General features: G+C 36.2%; 1 protein-coding gene across 4 annotated transcripts in view; it reads right to left on the reverse strand.

Moving 5' to 3' along the window:
- LOC141457941 (tyrosine-protein phosphatase non-receptor type 13-like) overlaps positions 1 to 27,668 on the reverse strand; it is a 274,406-nt gene that overhangs the window by 15,542 nt on the left and 231,196 nt on the right. For all 4 annotated transcript variants that reach the window (XM_074135343.1, XM_074135342.1, XM_074135345.1 and 1 more), the window contains exons 2-6: positions 23,511 to 23,819; positions 10,934 to 11,130; positions 8,109 to 8,264; positions 6,662 to 6,814; positions 628 to 791 (exon numbers count right to left, since the gene is read on the reverse strand). In XM_074135343.1, the coding sequence (XP_073991444.1) occupies positions 628 to 791; positions 6,662 to 6,814; positions 8,109 to 8,264; positions 10,934 to 11,130; positions 23,511 to 23,819 (979 nt within the window). The remainder of the gene's footprint in view (positions 1 to 627; positions 792 to 6,661; positions 6,815 to 8,108; positions 8,265 to 10,933; positions 11,131 to 23,510; positions 23,820 to 27,668) is intronic.

Consider the following 27,668-nt stretch of genomic DNA (forward strand, 5'->3'; position numbering starts at 1 on the left):
GTTCAAGCGTTTCCAAGATGGCCGAGAAGACGTCAGAGATGATGACCGCCTGGGTCGCTCTTCCACGTCCAAAACGGATGAAAATATCGATTATAATTGAATCAACATTACTACCGTGAGGTGCTTGCTCAACTCCGTGAAAGAGTAAGGGAATAAAACGACCCGATTTGTGGAAGAACAAGACCTTAGGGTTCTCCAGCAAGGCAACGCGCCGGCTCACACTGCATTGTCTTGTCACAAGACGTTTTTAGCCAAGTTCAACATCCCTGCTTTTAGGCCATCCGCCTTATTCGCCTGTCCTGGCCTCCCATGTGACTTTTGCAATGTTCCCTAAAGTCAAATCTGCATTAAAAAGAAAACGATTTCAGTCCGTTGAAGCTGTGAAAGATCAAGCGGCACGCGTCATGCAGGAGCTCACAGAAAAAGACTTCAAGCACTGTTTCGAACAATGGGTAAATTCGCATGGAGCGTAGTAGGGATAGGGGAGATGTATATTGAAGGTGATAACTAAATATGTATACATTTAAAATAAAATGTTTTACAGCAATAGTCTCGTTATTTAATAGCCACACCTCGTATATCTAATAATTTAAAAAAAAAAACACTCGAACAGAAAATCCGAAATACCTGAGTATAGGCTTGAAGGTCCTATGGGAATGTGTTGGCGAATGGGTGGGCAGTGGTGTTTGTACAGGATCTCTGTAGAGTCTCAGTCTCACCAGGTCTCCACATTGACGTAAGAACGCCACAGCCTCTTCATGACTCAGGCTGGACATTTCCACATCGTTCACCTAGATTAATTTTTGTTTCAATCAAAGATTAGAATTCAAATTTGATTTTTATACAAATACAAGGTTTGAGATGATTGAAAACAACAAGTACTTCATTTAGTTTTGTTGGGCCCTTATTTAAAATAATTGTTTTTTTTTTTTTTTTTTTTTTTTTTTCTTTTTTTGGCATTGGCTTCCGCCATACAGCCAGCATCGTCTAGGTGCTTATCACTAGAATATCACTCACTCTCCATTCTTACTTATAAATACATTCGCTTCACACATTCATCCCTCTACTATATACCGCTATTTACATAAACTTACTGCTAATGGATGGAGCAGCACTCTGTGCTCCTGCCATCCTTCTCGCTTAACCAAAATTAAAATCACGTAATCCTTCTCTAAGCATTTTGTTCCATTCATTCTGATTCGGCTATAGCTTCTAAATACATTCATATTTCATTGCTAGCTCTGCTATCGACTTAAGCACATAAATGTTGGTGGAGAATATAATGTCTTCGTAGCGAAATGGTGCATCTAAATACCTGTATATATCGTCAAACATTCGTTTCCTTTCTACCACATAACGTGGACATATCATTATTACATGTTTGAAATCTTCCTCCTCATTGCAATCTACGCAAAGAGGAGAGGACCTTCTGTTGATCCTGTGTAGATACGATCCGCACACCGCGTGGTTCGCTCTCAGCCTGCTTATTGTCGTAACAACCCATTTATTAGTGACAGTTCCCTTAAACCATGGTTGTCTAGGTAACTGATCTGCCATAGTTTTATAGAATCTACCTTTATCACCATTATTGTAATCTGTCTGCCATTTTTGTAGTGCTGCTTTTGCAATTATACCCTTGATATCGGTGTGTGGTAATTTATAATTAGCCATTTCCCCACTATTGGTGGCTTCCTTTGCAAGTGTATCAACAATTTCATTCTCTTTTATACCACAATGACCTCTTACCCACAAAAAATTAATGCAGACTCCCTTCTCTTTAAAGATGGCAATAGTTTCTACAATCTCTGCGATAATGTGATTCATTCCTGCAGACTGGTTGTGTATATGTGATAATTTACACAACGCACTCTGGCTGTCACTAATAATGGTATATTTTTTCTCCGACATCGAATAAATATATTTTAAAGCCGTTAAAATAGCAATTAGCTCCGCTGTATAGATGGACGCCTCATCTTCTAATTTAATTATCGTAAAATAGTTCCGAACCGGATCATACACAGCACTTCCGACTTTATTATTGATTTTGGACCCATCTGTAAATAAACGATATGAGCCCGGATAATGGGAAGAAATGTAATCTTCGAAGGCCGCGGTTCTCATCTTTTCCGGTACCTTTATCAAGTCGAAGGAAGTGTTAACACTTAATTCGCTCAATAAATGTTCGTATTTTAAGTTGTACACATCTAACTTATTATTAGAATATACCTTATCTCTAAAGGTAGAGATTCTAATAAAACTTTCTGTGTAAATGGGGCCTTTCTTTTTTGTCCAATATTTGTGAGTGAGGACTTCGGTATTTAATTGGCTTATTTTGTTATAAATTATTCGGTTCGTGGCTAATTTTTTTAAGACATATCGATCGGACAGTACTTCTATTCTATAAGCGAGCGGTAATTCGCCAGCCTCTGCGTACATTACGTCCACAGGTGTGCTGTTCAAGATTCCGAGACACAATCTGATACATTTATTTTGTAGTACGTGAAGGGGTCGCATAACATACTTGCAGGCCTGACCGTACAGAAAACACCCGTAATCCAGTACCGCTCTTATTGTGGCCCTGTAGAACATTAGGGACACCTCCGGGTCCGCCCCCCACTTCCTATGGGAAAAGGCTCGTAATGTGTTGAAGTACTTTTCTATTTTTAGTTCCACGGTTTCGATGTGTTTTTTCCAATTAAGTACTTTGTCCATTGTCAACCCTAAGAATTTTGCGGACATTTGGCATGGAAATTTCCAGTTCGCCAGTACCATCTCACCGGAGAGGCCCAATCTCCTCTTTCTAGTAAAAGGGCAGAGAACTGATTTTGGTTCTGACAGCGACAGCCCGTTCAGAAGTGTCCCGGATTTTAGGTTTACCATAACTTCTTCAAGCGCTTTTTTGTTTTCAAACAAATCGATATACATTTTAGGTCACAGAAAATCGAAATAAATTTTTAATTATGATAAAAATTAAAACAATGTGAAAGCTGTAATTTCTACAAATTAAAGTAATAACTGAAATTGCAAAGTTAGCAGGGAACTTGCTCATTACAGCTTTGTTCATTATTGACATTAAAACTGTCCGGTAGGACAGTTGTATAAGGGTTGATCGTCAAAAAGTGCACGAAAAAGCGTAACGTTGAAAAACACCCAACTTTGACAATTTTTTTCTCTTTTTCTATAAAAGATAAAATTCCCAAATTTTCTTTAAAATATAGAGCAAACCCTCCTTTATAACTGAAATTTTTTTGCAACCACCCAGACCTAATAGATTTCGAGAAAAAAGTTGCCGAAAATGAGCAAAAACGGCATTTTCAGAAATTGTTGTTGTTCTTGTTCTTCTTCTTCTTCTTGTTGTTGTTACCTTTTTTGTAAACTACGTAGCGCCTAAACGCGTGAACCGATTTTCATGAATGAGGTGTCATTCGATTCGGAATTTTATGTAGATGTGCCTTTTGGGGGTCTCGACCCTGTACATCGAATGGGAGAGGAGTTAGTCCTCTTTATGTAAGGCCCCCTCCAAAATTATTATTACTAATTACTCTGTAAATCTTGGCCCGATTTTGATAAAATTTGGTAGGATGATAGGGTTAGGGCTCCCCTATGTAACATTAAAGCGACGATCTGCTCTTACACTAGTTAAGGGGAAGTATAGCAATCGTTTCAAATTATCGACACGTGAACTGATTTTCATGAATGAAGTGTCATTCGAATCGAAATTTTGTACAGATTTGCACTTTAAAAGTCTCGTCGCTATGCCTCATATGGAGGGGAGTTTGCCCCACCCAAGTAAGGCCGTTTCTAAAACTATTATTACCAATATTTCTATAACGCTTTGTCCGATTTTGATAAAATTTAGCACGAAGAAGTGATTAAAGCTCCTCTACATGGCTGTGAAGTGCCATCATGCTCTTACACCTACTAAGAGGAAGTACTGCAATCGTTAAAATTATCAATGGGTGAACCTATTTACATTAATGAATTGTCGTTCGATTCAAAATCTTTGCCTCTTTGCCTTTTAGAGAGAAGTACTGTAATCGCCCGTTTATTTTTCTTACTCCTCTTAAAAGGAAGGTCTGAAATCGCAGTTTAAATTTGCTTTATACGTACAAATACCTTCCTATTTTATATAAAAAGGCTTTCTCAAAAAAATTGTTGTTGAGGATGGTTTGGGGACCGCAACTATAATCATTCTTTAAAAAGATCTCTCCAGTGGTAGTTACGGTTCCTACTTAACACCTTATCAGGTTATAATGATAGAATTGCTTATTCCAAATTTAAAAAAAACAGTAAAGCAGATATGTAACTTAGCAAAATAGACAAAAATGAAAATCTATCCAAAAGGTACAAAAATCTCCTTAACAAAAACTTACAGTTTAAAAAGTTAAGTATAAGGGTTGATTAAACGCCAAAAGGTACACAAATCAGCATGTACCCAACATTTCATTCAAGCTTAGTTGATATAATTTAAGTAATTTTGCTGCATTAACTTTTCCTTCACATTTTTTAGAATTTATTAGATGTCACAGACCCTTATGCTGGCCATTTTCATCTACAAAATATTTGTTCAAGTAGCACTGTAGATTGACTTTAATATCTATTAATCTATAATAATCAAACTATTAATTACAGGTTAAAAAGAAAACGTTATAAAAAATAAAAAAAATTACGAGGCTACAAAATTTAAAAACTTTTTTAAAAAAATGCTTACACCAACATACATCAATGATTTCGATTATTTTATTTTTTATAAAAATCGTCGGTTTAAGTTCATTCTTCGATTAAAGTAATTGTTATTTTATGTAGTAGTCAAACATTTATAATAATAGGTAATAATTATCTGGCTCTATCGCAAATAATATAGTTTTCTTCAATCACACTCTCAATGTAGCTGTTCTTCTCACAATGTTATATATATGTTATGTAATATAAAATAAATAAGTATTGCATACTTTTAGGACAGCTAATTATTCCAGTATTTTACTATAAGTAAAATTAAATTACAATTGAGAAATGAATAATTGTTGTTGAATAATCTACTTGTTATTAACTGTGTGTTATTTGTGCTCACGAATATTTCGGTAAGACGAATTCAAGTCTGAAATATTGTTTTAAATCCTCCGTGATTCAAATTTAAACAGTAGCCGACTCTAACTTTGTCTTTTTCTACTTTAACATGCATGTATATGTACAACTTCAGAATAAAGGGCATATTAAAGATAAATCAGAAGAATAATTTGGAATAGAGTTAAAATAAAGTACCTATTTAAAAACGAAGATATAATATACATTTTATCATAATTATAACCAAATAATATTATGAACGAACTGGCCAGCATAAAGGTCTGTGACATCTAATAAATTCTAAAAAATGTGAAGGAAAAGTTAATGCAGCAAAATTACTTAAATTATATCAACTAAGCTTGAATGAAATGTTGGGTACTAGCTGATTTGTGTACCTTTTGGCGTTTAATCAACCCTTATACTTAACTTTTTAAACTGTAAGTTTTTGTTAAGGAGATTTTGAATAATAATTAAAAAAATAAAACTCTTAAATGATATTGGAAGTGTGCTTGAGAAAAGTATTCAACAGCTTTTCCGGACAATAGCTCCAAAGGAGGAGAACCCATGAACTTTCATGGGAGATGACTTAACAAAGTAGTATAGAAGGAAATTAAAAGGCACATCAGATGGCTAAACGAGGATGCAAAACGGGGCAACATATGGGAACTTTACCTCTCAAAAGCACATGTTTTCTAATAATTGGCGAGATGCCCTATGAACTCTACCAATCAAGAAGAAGGGAAAACCTGAGCTATTCAGTTGAAACGGTCTACCCCTTGTAACCTGCCTTGGACGTGTATTCGGTGCAAATTTTAGATTTTCTACCCAACGATTCTTCGTGTATTAGCAGAATGTCGTCAGGATTTAATTGAGTAACGCAAGGACGGACGTCCAACTAAATCCTGAGACTTCGCCAATGCATTTTTGTACGGAATTGAAAAGAGAAATATGAAAAATTCATAACCGTCTTCATGTTGAGTTTGAAAATGGAGAATCGCGGTATGAACTACTAGGAAATCCTCGGCGAAGTTTGTGGAGTTGGAAGGATGACCATCTAGCTAATAAACTAGGTTCCCACAGCCCAGTTTTGTACAGCAAGAATATCCTCTTTGATAGATTCTGCAAAAAAGAATAATGTAGGGTGCGCTTCATAGCCTGCATTTCCAGTGAGTTCTGTAAAATGGAAGAGGAATGTACAGTACAGAACGCTTGAGAAGGCCAAGTGATCCCAAAGGACCAGAGAACAGGGATGTACGTACATTTCGTTGCTATCTTCACCATGATGAGGGGGAACATTACCACTGAATCAGTAATACCTTCATCTGTCTTGTACCCTGAGAAGGCGACCACCATTGTCCATCTAGATTAAGCTCTGCCCATCAAGACATTAGATTACATATAAAACAGGCAGAAGGGTGAGGTTACTTAACAAAGTAAGTCCACGTTAACGATGCGCAATGGGAATTTTGTACATTCTAAGCGCATTAAACTCACGAAACTGAAGACACAAACCAGAAATCACAGCTTTTAAGACATTAGATGAAGCAATTTATTAAATATTATATTATTTCAAATTAAATACACAATAAATACTAACAGCCACAATTTTATCGCCAGGTCTGATTCTTGGATCGGACAAGGCTGGCTCCCTTACTAAAGCTCGAACATAATGCCCCAGTACGCTTTGGTCTTCTTTTCGTAAAGTGAATCCCAATGAACCATTCACTTTTTCCATTAGAATTTCAAATTCCTGTAAAAGAAATAGATTATTTTTGTAAGAAGGTAAAGCTCTTAAGCTCTATGTATATTTTGTAGCGTTACACTTTTTTTTCCACATATTCAAAAACTCTATTCATCTTTCTAGAAGCCTACTTATGTTTAATCTGTCACAAAACCAAGACAGGAATTACCTATCCTATTAACGTCACTGTGCCAATAATAGCTGCAAGGTATTTAAGTTACGTTTCTATACGAGATGTCTATACGAAAACAAGTGCTGCATTACGAAGTGCCTACGCATTTCACTCGGAATGCGAGCATAAAATGATTTGAACGACGTAAACGAGGAAAGCGAGTCGCTTTCCTGGACAACATGGCATATTTAAAGACTGCCATCATGAATCATCTTCTTCTTCGAATGCTGTTAGCAAATATGCCCGGTCCAACCTCTTCCAGCAATTAACAATTGTCAACGGCGTCACACATGCCACTTTCCGCAGTGCAGTGTCAAGCTCTGAATTTATTGGAGAATGAATGAGCATTAATGACGCGTGCAACACGTTACAACATCCAAATCAAATTTGTGCATTGTTTGCAAACATATTGACCGCCTGCTCTCCTTCATTTCCAACAGAGCTATGGAAGAAACATAAATCGCACATGGCTGAAGATATTTTCCGTCGAATGTGCAAGGAAAATTCAAATATGAACTTAGATTTCACAGCTGAAATCTACAACGAAGCCGTTGACAATGATTTGAGCTTAGAAATAGCGAACAAAGTTCTCTATCAACCGGGAATTAATGCCTTCACCGAACCATCTGCTGCCGCTTCGTTCGATGTAGAATTGCGTCGTAAACATAATTACAACAAGAATTATCTTTTGTCGTATGTGCAAATATTCAAATATTCCTAAGTTAACGCTTGAGCCAAAAAAAGACATTTACGAACAAATAGTGCTGACTGTCACTAACGAGGTTGGAGAAACCTTCTTCTTTAGACTCGCCAAGAGGAACTGGTAGAAAAATTTCTAACTAGATTGATTCTGACAGCAATTCGATCCTAAAATGACAACCTTAGTTACCGGAATATTGTCACTGTAACCAGAGTAAGCCACTGCAACGCGTGCAACTGGTATATTATAAAAAATATTTAGCATAAAACAAAAAAGATTCTGAAAGCTACAATGTGGCAGCCCTAAAAATTTGGCTCTCTAGATCGCCTACAGTTAAAGGCCGACCCTTAACACAAAAATAATAGAAACTCGAACATTTTAATACTGTCAAAGTAAGCGTGTTTACGGTTTTTAGAATTAAATGAACATACCCCATAATTATCATGATTCAAGCTCGACGTCGAAGGAGGATCTCTTGGAGGTGGTGGTGGTGCTACGGTATCCGGAGGTGGTACAACAGGTTCTGGAGGACGACAGACGGTCAATTTAACCTCCGCTGGTGAAGAACGTAACACTTCTAACGCCTCCTGTAATGCACCAAACATAATAACATTTGAAAAAAAAATCAACCAATGTTATTAACTCGTTGAATGCTGGAACAAAACTAAGAGTAATTAGATTTAATAAAAATAAAAATAACAGGATTTAATGTTATCAAGGAATGCGCTGATGCAGCGGTGTGTTTGCATGGGAATTGCAAGCTCTGATTTCAGAATTATTAAATACGCAGCTCTATTTCATTATTTTAACCTTTGATAAATATTTGGCTTAATCTTATTTATTTTCCCACAACCCAAGACTGAAAACAAATGGGAGACCTTAATGATAATGTAGTACATTTTTTATTTTTTCGTTCAACAATAAAGAAGAATATAAATAGTTAACAATTTCCATAAAAATGTTAAAAAGAAAAGCAATACATACCTATTTTCAATTTATGTTGCCACAAATAGGGCACACGATAAGAACGTTTTAGAAAACGATCTACATATAAAACAATATAGTAATAAATAATTTTTGTGAATCGATTGATGTTAAGCAATTTGATACCATAAACTAGCTAAAGCAATTTATACAATCTATTTACAAATGCAGCAATCATAACACGCTGTTTTCCATGTCATTCCTGATAGATAAAATTGAATAGCTGAAAACAGTCGATTTTCACGAGATTAGGCTTCCAAGAGGAAAAATAAAAGAAAAAAGATAAACATCGAAAAGCAAAGATCTGAAATTAGTGATAGAATTTCAATTTTTCTTAGTATGAAATATGATGAAAACTGGTTTGATTATATTTTTTGTTCCCAAAATTTCTAGATATTTTTGCCTAATCATGGTTAGACAATTCTGTGGGATCAAATATGATTTACTACCTCATTTTGTCTAAGATATCACAGTCAAAGAAGATTGTCTTTAAATTTTCAACAGGTCTAAGTTGACAGTATCATTAAGCATTTACTAACGAATGTCACAAATAATAAGTTTTTACTACTTACCAAACAATTCAATATGGACAAATGCTTTATTCTGTAAAGTTATTGATAATACGAACACGGTGATAAGTGTTGTTACGATAAGTACGTGCAACTGTACACGGAGGTTATATAGTCCACAAAATTAAAACCTGATGCCTGTTATGGCGGCAATATATGGCGGTTTTTTTTGAATGATTTTTATTGAGTTATTTGTTTGTTAATGGTCCAATGAAATTAAGCAAAACATTTTTTAATATAAAGTAAACCGTCCACTAAATAAGAAACTGAAATATATCTGCAGAATATCGTACCATTAAAGATAGTGCCATTATCAGCTAAACAAATTTAGGCATCCACATTTTTGAGTTAGCAACGATGCTTTTAATTATCTTTGGGGAATATCGAGGTGCGGTCATCAATAAATACCACTTTTTTGTTTTATACCAACGTTTCGGTAATTTTTACTACCTTCTTCAGGGTATTATACAAAAGTTTAATGTAGAGCTATATCATCATAACTGTTGATAATGTTGTTAATGTTCAGTGGATGATAACATTAGGAAATTTCAATTTGTTTAGATCAACAGCCAACTCTCAAGCACTTGTCCCAGTGCTAATTTCACCACTCTCAAGCAAAGCTGGACGTAATATTGTCTTCTGCAGCTGCGTTGGACTTATGGTTTAGTTAGACATGCGAGTTTTAGGAATGACTTTCCTCTCGATGAGATCTGCTCTGTCTCCTACCTACTTTCGTGGACACAATCTGTTGTGTGCCCACACGCTGTTTACTTGGTTATAATTCCAGTGATCCATTTCTAATCTTCTGAATAAAAGAAAATATTGCCACATATAGTAACTGGCCCTAGCCAGTTTGGATGCGAAATCAGCTCAGCGTGCTGGCTAGCAACTACAAAAATTCAGTCAGGTTATGTAATACAAGTTTTGCAAGATCAATCCAGTAGAGCTGCCATTATCTCTCTTCAAAAATTAAATATTTTTTTTTTTGTTGGCTTGGAAGTAAGAAAAACTTTGTAAATGTGATCCATCTAAAAGCTAAACTTTCTGAGTAGAATTTGAAAGGATGAGCCAGAGCCAGCTAGAGGGTGGAAAAGTTTAAAACGACAGCTGTAGTCTTTCATCATCACCTTCCAAGATGTTACATGTTTGCACTACCAAAATAGTTTTCCTTAAAATTTTCTCGAACTTTTCTTTCTTCCCCCCAAAAACTACATGCAGGTGTACACACACGCTTAAGTTATAATTAAAATAATGTGTATGTGTTTCAAAATTGGATTCACAATTAACGAATTGAATTCTTCTAACGCAAAACCACTCGGGGGTCTTTCATTTATTAGAATTACTTTTTATTCGTTAGAAAACCGTTGCAAAGTATGTATTTCCGCCTGTGTCCACGGTCCCTAATTGGTCAGTGGATGTTAAGCCCCTCCTGAAGAAGAAAATGGCGTTTTCTTTTACTTTGGAGGCCAATGCTAATAAATGGATTGCGTAAGTCTGTAAAAATGTGCAATGGTGTGAGTTAGCGTACGCATGATGCTGTGCTGCACCCTTAAAAACTCTTCGCATACTGCATTTATTGGTCCAATTTGGATGGTCTAAGTATATTCTAGTATCTGCACATCCTCAAGACTGCCACAACCACTACCTCTTATTTTCACACTGAAATCAGAGATGTCTCTCTAAAAAAAAAAAATGATACTAACATAATTAGTGAGACCTAGAAGTGGAACGCCGCTAGCGGCTAGGATAATATCCCCAGGATTAAGTTGTCCTGAATGGGAGGCTGGCTGGTGTGGGAACAGCCGTTTTATCCTAATCAATCCTGGCCAGGGTTCCCCACCGCATACGCTTAATCCAAGTCCTCCGGAACCTTTTCGTACAACTACGGTGAAGATGGAATCTGGAAAAATAATACAAATAATATTTAAATTAGATAAATAGATAATTTTGTTGAGCAAAATTCAGCACCTAACTATAAATACATTTTAGTTGTATAATAAATACAATAAAAAGATAAATAAAAAATATTCTTACAGAAAATACATCACTAAACATCTCTCATGCAACTGTCCTACAGGACATTATCAATCCCCAAAGAGTTACACTCCTAAATTTGTTCCTTTCTTTTTATTATAATTATTATCTCCCTCATTTATTTTTATTTATTTATTTATTTTATTTTTTCCGTTATGTTCACGTAGACCCTTATAAAAATATATGCCCTAACGGACGGAAACTGAAACTATCCATTTGTACTTCTTCTATTTCTTCCGTTCAACCGCAAAGATTACTCTTAAATTGAAGTGTTTTACATATTTGAAAATATTATATATATATTTTTTTTAACCTGCACTTAAATTTTTCAAAAGACAATTTGGGTCAGAAATTTTTTTTAAACCTATCATGTTGAACGAAACTTAGTTGACCGAGTTCTCAGACAATTGTAATTGCTCAAAGTTATCAATGGAAAATACATAAAAAAAGTATCTGAAATATAATTATTTTAGAATTAAAGGCTTTAGTTATAACCTGGTTTACATATTAGTTACACATTTCTCCGATAGGTAGCTGAAGTTTCATCGCCCTAGCCAAACTTTGTGAGAACCAATTTAAATTTATATCAAATTGGCACAAAGGAAACTTGGCCAACTTAAAAGTCATTCTATGATTATTTAAAAGCACAATAATTAATCTTATCAGGCTGATTCTTAATACTGAGAGAGTTTTGTAGGTATACAACAGATAATCTTAAGTATTACATTACACATCTCGGAGGTATGCAAAAAGGGAGAAACAGCAAATAGCTTTAAGAATTTAATTTTTTTTTTCTACCAGGATGACAAGTATAAATGGAGCACAAACTTCTGAACCAATTCAACATAGACAGCAGCTTATGAGTTGAAAACAAATATTTTTGGTAAATAACTGTTCCAGAGGCTTATACTTTTCTTGAAAATCTGCCATTTCTCATTTATCGAAAGGAAAACTAAACCACAGTATTAAGAAAAATTTTCCTCTAATCTAATTTTGAGGCAGTATTCAATGCAAATTTTAAAGCTTTTGCTATGGCAACCCTAAGACTTTTCATTAAATAATATACGTATTTATTTTATTATTGCTAACAGATCAGAAAGGTATTCTTGTGGGAGGTCACTCAAATTCAGAGAGATGGTGAGGAGGGATGCTGAGAGAAAGAGAGAGAGAATAAATAAGAGCCGACGTCACACAATAAATCAGCTTTATTTTACTGCTTTTGTTTTACAATGCTTATTGAAATGCTTTTTAGCTTAACATTATGTTTTAACTAAAGCATCCAAGTTTATTTATTTAAGGAATGGCGGTTTCCTTAAACTAAAATATTTACAGTTGATGGGCATCTACTTTATTTTCTTAAATAAACGAACAGAAAAATATCGAGTAGATGGACTAAGAAAGAAAATGAGCTAAAAAGGAGACCAAGAGAGAAGTTGTTGGGAAAATAAAGTTGCAGGAAATGATAAGGAGATACCCAAATAATCTTCGATGTGTGGTTTCAAACCTGATCCAAAAACTCTTGTGAGGGAAAAGGAAAAAAAAAAGGCCCTTGAAGGTAGTACGATGTGTAGACCAAAAAAAGCAATCTTTACACCGGAGGACTTCACTGACCATCGCAAACGGGTATAAACTGAAGTTGGGAGTTACAAGAAGGGATAGCATGGGAGGAGGTAGGTAGGTGCTGCGTCTAGTAAAGTGTCTACACAGGGAGGGGCAGCAACAGGAGCACACTTGCTCCCGAGGGTATAATATTTAGTAGCCCTCTGGGAGCTGCTGAACTAACTGGCCCTGTAAGGTCTCGGGTAACGAGCCCACCAACAGTATCTAGGGGCGGGACCCTTCTGACCTTCTTGTTGTACGCAAACATCTGTCAACGTCATGTAGTAGCCTATACCCTCTCTCTTCGTCCTCTTGGATACTTGTTTTCATACTCCATGATACTGAATATCTCACCATCCTTCATATCGCTATTTACACTTTCAATTTTTTTTTCTTTTATATTTGAAAAGTATTAGGTACTTGACAAAATTTTATTTAATTGAATTTTTACTTGACATTTATTCTATAGGCTACTTTCAGAGCTCTATATATTTTTAGCGAATAGAATCTTTGCTCTAATTGCCTTCTACATACACGCAAGTTCTAACTTGCTTTACCGTTAGGTTTTTCATAAAAACATTCTTGATAGCTCTATCCTAGAAATCAGTACGAACAAAAAGAACTTCAGCCAAAAAGAAGATCTACAGAATTCTGAATTCGCACCTAAGAATTACACCTTCAAATTCTATATTAAACAAGCGTATGCTCTTTTTAAGCCTACTTTGTACTTCTTTAGTATTTATCCTTCCTTAATTTGTGCACACCTTGATGCCAACAAAATCTTCTGGAGATAAAGAAGTTCTGATCAGAACTGAAGACATTTCCAGCTAGTGTTGTTCAAGAACTAAGCTATAAAGCTACAAAGCCTTGAGTGCTCGAGCTCTCAGAGCTGAGCGGGTGGTTTGAGTTACAGCTCGAGCTGAAGCCTCACAGAGCCTCCAAGGCTCGACTCAAAAGGCTCGAGCTTTTTGTTTTGTTTTTTATATGAAGCATTTTATTTGTTCTAATTAATAAATTCATTTCTTAAAATAAAATGAACTTATAGCAAGCTAATGAATTTTTCAACTTATTTTTGTATAAATGAATACATAATTTCTAAAATGTTTCGTTGTTCATTGAAATTGATTAGTCGTCATTCCTTAAGAATTTTAAAAGGCTCGATACTTTATGAGCCTTCAACTCCAGGTTTGTGAGCTTCCAAACGGCTCGAGGGCTATAAGGCTCGAGCTCTCAAGGCTCAAGCCGTAAAGACTCGAGTCGAAGCTCGACTCGGTTGAGTCTTCAACTCGAATTTCAACTGAACAACACTTAAATGTTAAAAATATGTCAATAATGCTATAATTATCTGGAAGCATAAGCCCTGAAGATGACCTAGTCCCTAGATCAGAAAGCTTGGCAAAAAGAAGCATAACTCATCTAGTAATGGTGTTAATTCCTGTTTTGACCGCTAGTTTGAGCCACCTGCGAATTTTGAGCTTTCATTCATATAAAAAAAATCCTTCAAAATGAAATAGTATTTCATTAACAAATTAAATTAAATGAAAACAAAACAAAAAGTTAAAAAAATACTACTAAATAAATGAAATGAGATTTTATTCAGGATGAAGAGTTAGGTTAATTCCATTAAGTAACCGAAAAGTGTGTGGGTTTTCTAAATTGGAAGTTTTGTTAATGAAATGGGGCTTAGGAAATTAGAGGCGAGAGGGGGAGAGAGAGTTCTCTGTAGTTTGTACTTTCAGTTCCCACACCATCCCACTGTGGTTTAACAGAAAATCCACTAGAGAGCAACCTGAGGCCAAATGTAGACTAATGGAGTGGAGTAGAGAATGGAGTCTGGAAAGTGGCTCTAATGGGGCGCGCCATGCTAATGTGGCAGAATTAAAGAGAGCTAATGCAATACTAACATCTGATCGAAATGCCCCGAAATAAAGATAAAACTAATAAACATTGCTCTTCCTAATTAATGAACTCTTATTTCGATTTTGTAGTGATAGAGAACGTTGCAAATACCTTTCTGTTACTCTTAAGAAATTAGCAGTAAAGCGGCATTACAACAGGCGCCACGATAGCCGAGCGGTTAAGAGACTAGACCCGCAAAGCTGAGATGTATTGTTGGTTTAGTAGGTTCGATTCCCCGGTCTCTAGGCATTGGATTTTATTTAATGGTTAATATGAGAAATTTATATCAAAGTGTGTTAGGTGGTTATAGGCTAGACCCGCAAAGCTAAGATGTATTGTTGGTTTAGTGGGTTCAATTCCCCTGGTCTAGTCCTTGGATTTTATTTAATGTTTAATATCAGAACTTTGTAGTAAAGTATGCTAGCTAGTTGCCTCCGTCCACAACACCTATTTTGGTAAGAGGTAAAGCCTGCCTAGAAAATAGGCATTACTTTACTTTTACAAGTTAATATTTGTGTTGCTTACCTACTGTACATATTGCCCCTTATTCGCTTTAGAACTCTTGTTCATTGGATGTAGAACCTGATATAATAATAAATAGGCGAGTTGTGCTTAGTGATGATGCATGTTACAAGAGAAGGTTATACTTTGTAGTTGTTATAATCAGATGCTTTGAGATATGGAATGTATGTAGTAGCGGCAGCCTTTTTGATTTTTGACTTTTTTTTTATTATTACATGGTTATATATTTGGATAAATTTGTTTATGTGTGTTCTGTAATTGAGTAATCCATTTTGAATAGAACGAGTACCTTACCAGTGTTCTGTTTATTTTTCAAAAAATTGGAATGTTCATACATAGATCGCGGTGGGTTCCGGTTGATCTTGGCAGTTGCACAAATGCGATATATCTGAACATAAACCAAAAGGTGTACATGTATATAATATTGAAGGCAACCCATTCTTTGAGTGAAAACTCCAACAGTTTTTGAGGAAATTTACACATGTAATTTCCCAAAATTCAGTTTTTTTATTTTCCTGCATCTCCAACAGTAATTTGAAGATAATCAAAATACCATTGATTTTATCCGTCGTTGCACGCATGTTTCTTGAACCCCGGACCTGGTTTCGAGCTTAATGACAGATATCCGGCACCAGAAGACCTAACCACATTTTTAACCAAAATACTGAACCTAACCTATATATATATATAAAAACAATCCTAACCTACCAAATTTTACAATTCAAATACGAGTGTCATAATATCGTTGCATATTAACATATGTAACATGAATAGAAGATAAGAGCCCCATCTACAGCAAATATTAAATACTGATGCTGATAAACATCTTTTTCTTTTTTCCTTTTTTTTTTTGATGCAGCTATAAAAAAAAGAAGATAGCAATATTCTTGTGTATAAAAGCCTTGCTATAACAGCAAGAAAGGGGTTATAAGGTTATAGAGGAAATGAAATATCGAGGATGTGCTCTCTCTCTCTCCTCCGCTCTCCTAGATCCCATTTCCTTTAAAGCACACACACGTATAGTGGCGGTGTCATGGGTACGGAGGTAGTATAACAAATCTGCAGCTTCAAAAGTGTGAGATTATGTTAATGGAAGAGCTGACACACGAGAACGTTGCTATGGAGATGATGCTGGGCCATTATATTCCTCATCATCTACCTATTTCTTCTCATGGATATATAATTTTATTAAATTATAACATCTAAATATACGAGGGTCGTTTGAAAAGTCCGTGCAAAGTCAGAGAGATAGCACTACTGGCGCGTATCACGATAACCTCGGTTATGTTTAGTTAGTAGCATCTCTTGGAAGAACACACACCAAGTTTCAGCCAGATCGGTCTATTTCTTTGTGTTTGGCATTCGTTTGAATCGAGGAAATCGAGAGATTTTCAAAAAATGGACGAAAAAGAATTTCGTGTGTTGATTAAACACTACTTTATGAAAGGCAAAACGCCTCAGGAGAATAAAGAGAAGCTTGATAAACATTATGGTGACTCTGCACCTTCGATTAGAACAGTTTATAAGTGGTTTCAAAATTTTCGGAGTGGCCATATGGGCACAAGTGACGCTGAACGTTCTGGACGCCCTGTTGAGGTTACTACTCCAGAAATCATTGATAAAATCCATGATATGTTGATGGATGACAGAAGAGTGAAAGTGCGTGAGATTGCTAGTGCTGTGGGCATCTCGAATGAACGGGTACATAATATTTTGCATCAACATTTGGACATGACAAAGCTATCCGCAAGATGGGTGCCGCGATTGCTCACGCTTGACCAAAAACGAAATCGTGTGAAGTGTTGCAAGGACAGTTTGCAGCTGTTCCAGAAGAATCCGCAGGACTTTAAGCGTCGTTTCGTCACTGTGGATGAAACATGGATACATCACTACACTCCTGAGACCAAAGAACAACCTAAACAATGGGTTACCAAGGGGGAATCTGCGCCAAAAAAGGCGAAGACCGTTCCTTCGGCCGAAAAGGTTATGGCGACTGTCTTTTGGGATTCGCAAGGAATAATCCTCATCGACTATCTGGAAAAGGGTAAAACTATTATAGGTGCATATTATTCATCGTTATTGGACTTTTTGAAAACCGAGCTGCAAGAAAAACGCCCACGATTGGCCCACAAAAAAGTCTTTTTCCATCACGACAACGCACCAGCTCACACCTCAGCAGTTGTGGTCGCAAAATTAATGGAAATAGGGTTCCAACTCGTTTCACATCCCCCCTATTCTCCAGACTTGGCTCCCTCGGACTACTATTTGTTCCCCAATATGAAAGAAATGGCTGGCGGGAAAAAGATTTTATTCAAACGAGGAGGTGATTGCAGAAACGAATGGCTATTTTTCAGACTTGGACAAATCCTATTATTCGGAAGGGATCAACAAACTAGAGCAGCGTTGGACGAAGTGTATAAGCCTAAAAGGAGACTATGTTGAAAAATAAAAAAGGTTTACCCCAAAAAATTAAGTAGTTTTTATTTTTGCACGGACTTTTCAAACGACCCTCGTACAGTGAATTGTGGCCGGGACAGTTACAATAAATTGTAGTAACGCTAGAATAATTGAAATTAACCATTTTGTAATCCATTAAAATTTTAATTGAATTAAACAGATTTTCTTTTCATTTATAATAAATAGGATTGGAATTTCTCTTGAAGTTTTCCTAGAAGATTTTATAGAAGAATATTTATAGCAGGAGATATAGTGAGCCTGCAGAGAGAGGACTGCAAGAAATATTTGCTTAATAGAAATAGAAAATGCAGCGCTCATTGGAGAGCAAGCATAAATGCGTTAGGAAAGATAGTGAAAACGGTTAACACCCACACCATAACTAACAAACGAAGCTGTTACCACACAATAACAGCAAACGAAGCTGTCAACTTTTCATGAAAATCTTAATTAAATTTAATGCACTTAATGTTCAGAGAGTAAATAATGTAATCAAAAGTTAACTAGCAAAGTTTACGAGGTTTGACTTACAATAAAAAATTTATGGTTTGTAAATATTCATCATTACTGGGGTTTATACACAAAGTTTGTGGAGCGGCAGAGATCAGACTTCTGTTATGAGGAGAGTTTAATAATGGAAGGCAAGCGGAGGCACAGCGGAACTCCAGGGATAATAGACAGGAGCATAAGTGTCAGGAAACCAAACTAAGTGAGCGTGAAGTTCTTATTGATGATGTAGACAGAACGGAAGCAAGTGGAAAGAGCTGGGGAGAAAGAGTTGTTGTTGTTGTTGTACATCAACTTGATAACCAGTAGGAATTCATTCAGGTAGTAGTTTGGAAATGGAGAAGCTGGCACAGATAGTAGTTTGGAAATGGGGAAGCTGGCACACCACAACGCATACTTCGGGGTGAATGAATTAATGAATTATTCTTGAATGAAAGGGTATTCATCAGAAAGACAAGGTAATCTGGGACTATTACTATTAGCCAAAACACACACCATAAATCTGTGTACTATGTAAATACACAAGTGCATCCATAATACTAACAAACAATCAGATATCCCCAGAGCATGGCTTTCCCCTCTAAACAGTATGGGATTAATTTTATTAACAGCTCTTTTCACCAAATCGGAAATCTTGCTCCATTGAAAAGAAAAAAAGGAAGCCCACTGGGTGTTAGTATGCATATAGCCAAAGGGTTTGCATCATCACCCATCATCATAGGACACGTGACCTGCTTACGACTCACAGGTACACACTACAACAGTGCAGTTGCTCTACACTTTTAGAAAGCTCCATTAGCCTACACTGCTCGTAAGCCTTTTTTAAAGCACTGCTATTTTATCATTTCCCAAAAGTCATTCGAAAGCTTTTGAATAATGTAACGATTTTTTTTTTTTTTTTAAATCAACTGAAATTTTTTTTGAACGCAATTCCCCTTCAATTTTCTTTAATTTTGGTAAGTATATTAACCAAGTAACTAAAAGAAACCTATTTTTGAGGACAAGGGATACCAAAGTAAAAATATATTTAATGAAATAGATCCTATATATTTCCAAATATATTTTTATCTGCGATAGATTCAAGAGGACTACAAAATCTGCTGAAAGAGCCACCGCATTACGCCCCCCCTGCCGGGATTCTATCTGGCGCCCACCACTTCCTATTGCCTCTACTATGGACATGTTTTATATCATACGGATCATTGAATCTATTGTGAACTCTCCACGGCTATGTACAACCATTGAGAATTGTGCGATGGAAATGGGTATATGACTAGTGTACAGGCAGAAGATTTTCCACAACTAAACTATTGAGAAAATCTTTTTCCATGATATCCTAAAACCCAACAATGGCATCCACAAATCTCCTCTCCTTCTATATTCTTTGGAAAATCTGCTCCATCAGTGCCATTTTCACTGCAGTTATTATTGTTAAAAAAGAAAACTTTATTTGTCTCCTGAATTTCACATCCTCTTTCAAAATTTCCAGTAATTTCTACAATACAATAAAATTTCATTGAAGCAATATCTGTTCCTCTCAAATCCTGTTATTTGTAAAACCTTTTAAAAGAATTGTCATGATGATGAAACATGTGGTAAAAAGGCTTGGCCTCAGGCTCCAGTGAATCCAAAGTATGCTGGGAACTTTCTGGGAGTCCAAAAACTTTCATCAGCTTTACGAACGGATCAAAGGCAATAAAGTTACAGAGTCTTCCCAGAGAGTCCGCTGTATGGGATAAAAGATATGGGGTTCTGTGGTTACCGCTGGGATAGTTTTTCCAGCACAGCAATCCTAATATTTCGCTGAAAATGAGTAGATAACAAGAATCATGAAGGGGATTAACTCCAGTCGTTAGCCTGCTGATTCCCACACGGGGATCCCTTGGTGTGAGGGAATGGTGAGATTCTTCCTTCTAAACTACCATTTCAGTATAATGTACGGGGGTTCCGTGCTTTATATTTGGGGGGGGGAGGAAATTCCCGAAACGGAAGCACAACTGTTATCGTATCAGTTAAACGCCATATTCTTTCCTTTCCATTTGTAACGCCAAAAACCAAGATCGATTATCAAGTTACAAGAGGTCTGCGACCTTTCATTTTCAGGATCCTCTTGTAAAAACTATATAACTAGCAGAATTCATTTAAGGTAGTAGTATGAAAATGGAGAAGCTGGCACAGATAGTAGTTTAGAAATGGAGAAGCTGGCACACCAAAACGTGTACTTCGGGGTGAATGAATTAATGAAAAAAAAAACCAAGATCGATTATCAAGTTACAAGAAGTTCTGCGACCTTTCATTTTTCTGGGTCCTCTAGTAAAAACAGATAACGGCCGATGATAATTCCAAATTCCATCAGAAATTGGGACACTTTCCTTAAAAATTAGGAGGGGGGAAAAAAGGAAGTCGAATTTAACTGTCTCGTTTTTTTTTTTTCTCCTTCCTAAATTAAGTGAAATATTTGTTGTGTAACTACACAACTCCAGAATAAGTCGAGTTCTAAGTTTTGACATCAAGTAGTTTTGTCCATATTTGTGGTTTAGGATAATAAGTTTTTGTGTTAACATCATCACGGACCAAAATCAGTCGTTTGTGATTTATATACGTATATGGAATATTCTATTGTTTAGTTCCCAATAAGTTTGGCATTTACATTCATTCTCCCATTGTTTTTTCTGGGGGAGTGTGGGTGGTAATGGGAGTTCTCCTGCATTAACTAAAAAGGTCAGAATCCTCGCTTTTCTCCGGGACCTAAATTATATATATTCTTTACTTCATTACTAACAAATAAATAATAATAAAAATTCTTTGCAACTTCATATTACACAAAAAAATATTTATATTAATGTTTGTCTGTCTGTATATATGTTCAAATTAAATTCAAGTCTTTACTTTTAAAATATATTTCTGTTTTGTCTTTTTTTTTTCCTTTAACAATACCTGTCCCCGTTTTAGCTCATATTACCTTTTATTATCTTTATTGTTTGAACTGTAACTGAAATGAAATACTGGGAACCTTTTTCTTTTTAGAATTCCAGCAGAGAATGAAATATTTGAAATATGCCTTAAGGAAGGTTGATATGAAAAATATTAGAATGGCTACAGCGTAGGAAAAAATAAGATGGCTGCAATGTTTAAAGAACATTTATCAGAATTATGAATAAGGACTTATAAAAATTACCGATTTTTTTCAATGAACTGGGATAAAACTATTCGTGAAACAGTGTAGTGACAAGATCCGTACTCTAAACACTATAGTTTAAAATTAGTTAGCATCAATGTGTAGGTAGGTAGGACTCAATTATCAAGATGATTACAATTTGCATACGTTTATAATACAGTTAATGTGGAAGACAATAATAATGGTGATCAATTATTCAAGCATGCCAGTGTTGATCTACATAATGGTTGTCAACGTAAGGATTAGTTGGCTTGACTGTTGTCAACATAGGGGCCAACCATCAACAAGAGAGACATTAGAATCTAAATCTTTATTTATCATGGAAGAGCTTAGTATGCCTACGAAACAAGCTCATAAAAAAATTGGCTGAAAGTGATGAAGAACCAAGCAAGCAACTGTAAAGTCATAAAAGACCAAGAGAATCTGGAGATTGATGAAGTACCCAAGAGAATCTGGAGATTGATGAAGGACCCAAGAGAATCTGGAGATTGATGAAGGACCCAAGTGAATCTGGAGATTGATGAAGGATCAAGAGAATATGGAGATTAATAAAGGACCCAAGAGAATCTGGAGATTGATGAAGGACCAAGTGAATCAGGAGATTGATTGAGGACCAAGTGAATATGGAGATAAATAAAGGAGCCAAGAGAATCTGGAGATTGACGAAGGATCAAGAGAATCTGCAGATTGATGAAGGGCCCAAGAGAATCTGGAGATTGACGAAGGATCAGGAGAATCTGGAGATTGATGAAGGGCCCAAGAGAATCTGGAGATTGATGAAAGGACCAAGAGAATCTGGAGATTGATGAAGGACCAAGTGAATCAGGAGATTGATGAAGAACCCAAGAGAATCTGGAGATTGATGAAGGACCCAAGAGAATCTGGAGATTGATGAAGGACCCAAGAGAATCTGAAGATTGATGAAGGACCAAGTGAATATGGAGATTAATAAAGGACCCAAGAGAATCTGGAGATTGATGAAGGACCAAGTGAATCAGGAGATTGATGAAGAACCCAAGAGAATCTGGAGATTGATGAAGGACCCAAGAGAATCTGGAGATTGATGAAGGACCCAAGAGAATCTGGAGATTGATGAAGGGCCCAAGAGAATCTGGAGATTGATGAAGGACCCAGTGTATATGGAGATTAATAAAGGACCCATGAGAATCTGGAGATTGATGAAGGACCAAGTGAATATGGAGATTAATAAAGGACCCAAGAGAATCTGGAGATTGATGAAGGACCAAGTGAATCAGGAGATTGATGAAGAACCCAAGAGAATCTGGAGATTGATGAAGGACCCAAGAGAATCTGGAGATTGATGAAGGACCCAAGAGAATCTGGAGATTGATGAAGGGCCCAAGAGAATCTGGAGATTGATGAAGGACCCAGTGTATATGGAGATTAATAAAGGACCCAAGAGAATCTGGAGATTGATGAAGCATCAAGAGAATCTGGATATTGATGAAGGACCAAGAGAATCTGGAGATTGATGAGGGATCAAGAGAATCTGGAGATTGATGAAGGACCAAGAAACTGCAGACTCGCGAGAAAAAAAAAACAAATTATTGAAAAGTTACAAATTTAATTGGATCGCCTCATCTTATTAATATTATTATATTAATTATACTTAATAATAATTGTAAGGATAAAATTTGAGACTAAATTTTCAAATTTGGATTTAAAACAGCAAACCGGAAGTGCCATTTTAATGAATAGAATTTCCCGTATTTCAAGATAATCTCATAAAACGGCTTCAACGACTTTTACTGGAAATCCTATTTCATGGAAATTTGGTTAAGGCTAAAATTTTGTAAGAAGATTCTGTTGATTCTTTTTCAAGTGATAAGAATAAGATGTGACTCAAATGTACGCAGTTTGAAGACTATTAATGGGGTTTAGAACTTACGGAACGGTAGTAAGATAGAGTCGTGCGTGTTTTAAGAGGAAGTAAAAATGTTCTTCCGTTTAGAAACTTAAAAAGTACTGTTTGTATGTTCGTGCGTTTTTTGGAAGAGATCCATGAAAGAGGCAAAACTACTGAAGTAAAAGTAGTGGAAAAATAAAACAAGGATTTTTTTACTTACTTGCATTGATGAACGGATACTTGTTGATATAGTGAGCATGATGTACTGGACAGGCTGGAAATGGTGGCGGTGGAGGGTCATCCGGTGACCTCTCGCTTCCATATCCAAGATCCTCCACTCTGGTGGTGGTGGTGGCAGCCTTGACGTTCGTCTCGTTGTTATTATCCAAATCTAGATGATTTGGCAACGATCCGCACAGTTTGTACTTATCTTGGGGTAGCTTACCAGCCAAATTCCCTGAACTCTGCGATCTTCTCTTGCTCAAGTTACTGCCCATCTCACTGGGGGCGCCACCGCTCCCACCCACCCCTGTTAAACAGAGAATTTTTTTTTTTTTTGTTAAATTAGATATTTTATATATTTTATATATTTCAAAATGTTGAAATCTAGCACCAAGAAAAATAAATACATTTTGCAAGATTTCTTCATTAGAAGGTACCAAAAAGTAGATCAGTAAAAGTAAAGTTATTGCCTATTTTTTCAGGCGGGGTTTTACGTCGAAATACCAAATTAAGTGTCGCGGACGGAGGCGACTAGCAAACATACTTTTCTGTAAATTTCTTTTATTAACCATTAAATAAAATCCAAGGCCTAGACACCGGGAATCGAAACCAACAATACATCTTAGCTTTGCGGGTCTAGCCTATAACCAAACATACTTTACTGTAAATTTCTCATATTAACCATTAAATAAAATTCAAGACCTAGAGACCAGGAGTAGAACCCACAAACCAACAATACATCTTAGCATTGCGGGTCTAGCCTATTACCGCCTAACACCAGTTCTATCATTACAGATGATTTTAGTAAACAGTCGTAAATTATTCGGCCGCGGCCAAAACAAATCTACATAATTATAACCCCCTCCCACTCTCTCTCACTCCCCCACCACATCACATATCCCCTCCCACACTTTCCCATTTTGTATGTAAATATTTAGCTATTTCGGTGATTAAAAATTATCTTTCTGGCCATTTAACAGAAATTGAAAATAAAATTTACAGATAGATGATTAATGCGCGCTACTCAGTAAATCGATTTATTTTCATTTTATTTTTGGCTTTTTTATGTTGTCACATCTACTTTTATATTTTTTAAAACAATTATTTATCCATACAGAACCGACTAAAAAAGTAATAGGTAGGTAGGTACTAAAAATATGGTGGAGAAATGCTGTCTGAATCTTGAGGCGCCACGATAGCCTAGTGGTTAAGAGACTAGACCCGCAAAGCTTAGATGCATTGTTGGTTTAGTGGGTTCGATTCCCCCGGTCAAGGCCTTGGATTTTATTTAATGGTTAAATACTACGAGAAATTTATATCAAAGCATTTAGGCGGTTATAGACGAGACCCGCTAAGATGAATTGTTGGTTTAGTGGGTTCGATTCCAAAAGTCTAGGTCTTGGATTTTATTTAATGGTTAAATACTACGAGAAATTTATATCAAAGCATTTAGGCGGTTATAGACGAGACCCGCTAAGATGAATTGTTGGTTTAGTGGGTTCGATTCCAAAAGTCTAGGTCTTGGATTTTATTTAATGGTTAATATTAGAAATTTATAGTAAACAATGTTAGGCGGTTATAGGCTAGACCCGCAAAGCTAAGGATGTATTGTTGGTTTAGTGGGGTTCAATTCCCCCGGTCTAGGTCTTGGATTTTATTAAACGATTAATATCAGAAATTTGTATCAAAGTATTGTAGGAAAATTGTATCAAAGGCGGTTATAGGCTAGACCCGCAAAGCAAATATGTATTGTTGGTTTAGTGGGTTCGATTCCCGGTGTCTAGGCCTTGGATTTTATTTAAAGGTTAATATGAGAAATTTATATCAAAGTATGTTAGGCGGTTATAGGCTAGACCCGCAAAGCTAAGATGTATTGTTGGTTAGTGGGTTTGATTCCCGGTCTATAGACCTTGGATTTTATTTAATGGTTTATGTGAGAAATTCATAATAGTAAAGTATGTTTGCTAGTCGCCTCCGTCCTCGACACCTAATTGGGTGGGTAGTTGGACGTAAAGCCCACCTGAAAAATAGGTATTACTTTGCTTTACTTTTTTACCGTCCCTCTTGGGCCATTTCTTCAGGAATATCGGCGTCCTTAACAGGAATCGCTCTCTTACAAATACCTCAAAATAAAGTCTATTCCCAAATACCAGTCACCCCACCCCCCATTTTGCGAATTTCATCAATTTGGACCGAATTATAAGGACATTTAACGTTCTTAATATCATTTCTACTACTCACCCTTTAGACCCTTAAAGGGAATAACCTAATTATGTCCTGCCATTAAAGTTATCCCACATTGAATTATCCTTCGCCTTTTTTTTCCACCCCATTTCTGTGCGCCAGTTTGCCTACGTCATTTTCTTTCCTAATTTTTTTTTTTTTTTAAAGTTATCTTACAAAATTACGTCTAGCCTTGTCTCATCTTTCTTTCTATACTTGCTAACTTAAGTAGACGGCCATGCTTCTTTTTTCTTTACTTCCCTCTTTTTCTAACTTCCTGTTCAGTAACTTTCCTTATTTTTGGCAGCTTTCACACCATCTATTGAGATTAAAAGAAAGCCAGGAAGTGTAAACTTTGTTAATGAAAAAAAGAAGATACACTTTGTTTCACAGCCATCTCTATATCTTCTTTTCCTTCCAGCTTCCACCCTCTTTCTCCATTTTGTGTTTGTGAGAGTGTGCGAGAGAGAGACAGATAAAGTGAAAGATGACGGAGAGAGAGAGTTTCAATTTAACGAAAGATGATGGACTATATTAAAAAGTTTTTTTTCGTCTTCAGATCAACTTTTTCAAATTTTCACTTCCTCTTAATAGGGGTAAGACAAAGTATTGTGATCATGAAAAATAACCGGAATTAAGCCTTCACTCAAATTGAGAAGAATCATGAGTTTAATTTTTATATATAAAGTTTTAATTAATGGGAATTGTTGGAGTCGCTTTCGTTAGAATCTCCAAAAACTGGTAAATCCATTCTTTACAGGTAAAAGTTTGAACTTACCTGTGATTTTTTGGATAATCAGATATAGTAATCATTGAGGACTCAGCGCATACTTCCGGTGAAAATTAAATTTTCCGTGATGAATTCGGTGAAAATGCCATTTTTAAATTAACGCATGATCCCAAGACTTCCCTTAACCTAGGAAAGAGAAAATAAATATTTCATTTTCTTGATAACTCTCGCTTTTCTCTCCCTCACTTCTTGACAGAGAGAGAGAGAGAGGGGCCACATTACCACTTCCGGTTTTAGATTCATATCACAGCTTCATAAACATGTTCTTGGCAACAAAAAGATCAGGGAACAGTATGGTGCAAAAAAGGGAGACTGAGTGGAAGTGCTGAATTTGGTAAAATACTTCATCCTAGAATTCATCTGGGTACGTTTATATCGAGGAAGTTTTTCCTCTTATACAATCTAAAGAAACGTTTTGTAAAGATGATCATCGGTAGAGCGGGAGAAGAGGGAAATAAAGGGAATCTCCATATTTTTCTGGGAGAAGAGGTCTTGAAAAAAAGAAGTCTCAAAGGGAAGACAACATGGAGTTAGCGTATTCCCTTGTGATTTTTGGCGCTCGTGCGGGTACTCCAGCCTAACAACACCATCTAAGACTCTCTCGGTTGACCGTTCATGCTACAAGAGAATGCTGTCGTAAATTTGCAAACATCTTTGCTGAATAGTTTAAGTAGCCAAGTACTAGTTTTTACCATTATAAGAGAGGTGATTTGGCTTCAGCTTAACAAAATAAACTGTCTAAATGCTATATCTTATTCACAGCAACTCAGTTCAGCATCACTTCTTGATCTTACGATTATATCAAGTAAAGCATGCAATCAATTGTTACAAGTGCTAATTGTTTCATTTCCATTTGTAAGTATTAAATACCTACTGTAACCTCATCATCAAGGGAGAAGGTATTACAAGGCACCAATTGAAAGGAAGTCTTCCAAGTATCATGTGGCTGGGTTGTTGAACTGGACCGGAAAGGAAGGTGTTGAAAACTTGTGCAGTACAGACAATTTCGAGGAAAATACGAGAAAACCGGGACCGAACGGATGAAGTAATAAAGCATTCCTCTAAGTAGGTGAAGAGAGGTAACAACGTCTTCTGAACCGTTCCCCCACGTCCCCCATCACTAGTGAAAGGAGTACGTGCGAG

The sequence above is a fragment of the Rhodnius prolixus genome, unplaced genomic scaffold, assembly GCF_049639745.1.
Source record: "Rhodnius prolixus isolate KJV_2025 unplaced genomic scaffold, Rpr scaffold_5, whole genome shotgun sequence".
NCBI lineage: Eukaryota > Metazoa > Arthropoda > Insecta > Hemiptera > Reduviidae > Rhodnius > Rhodnius prolixus.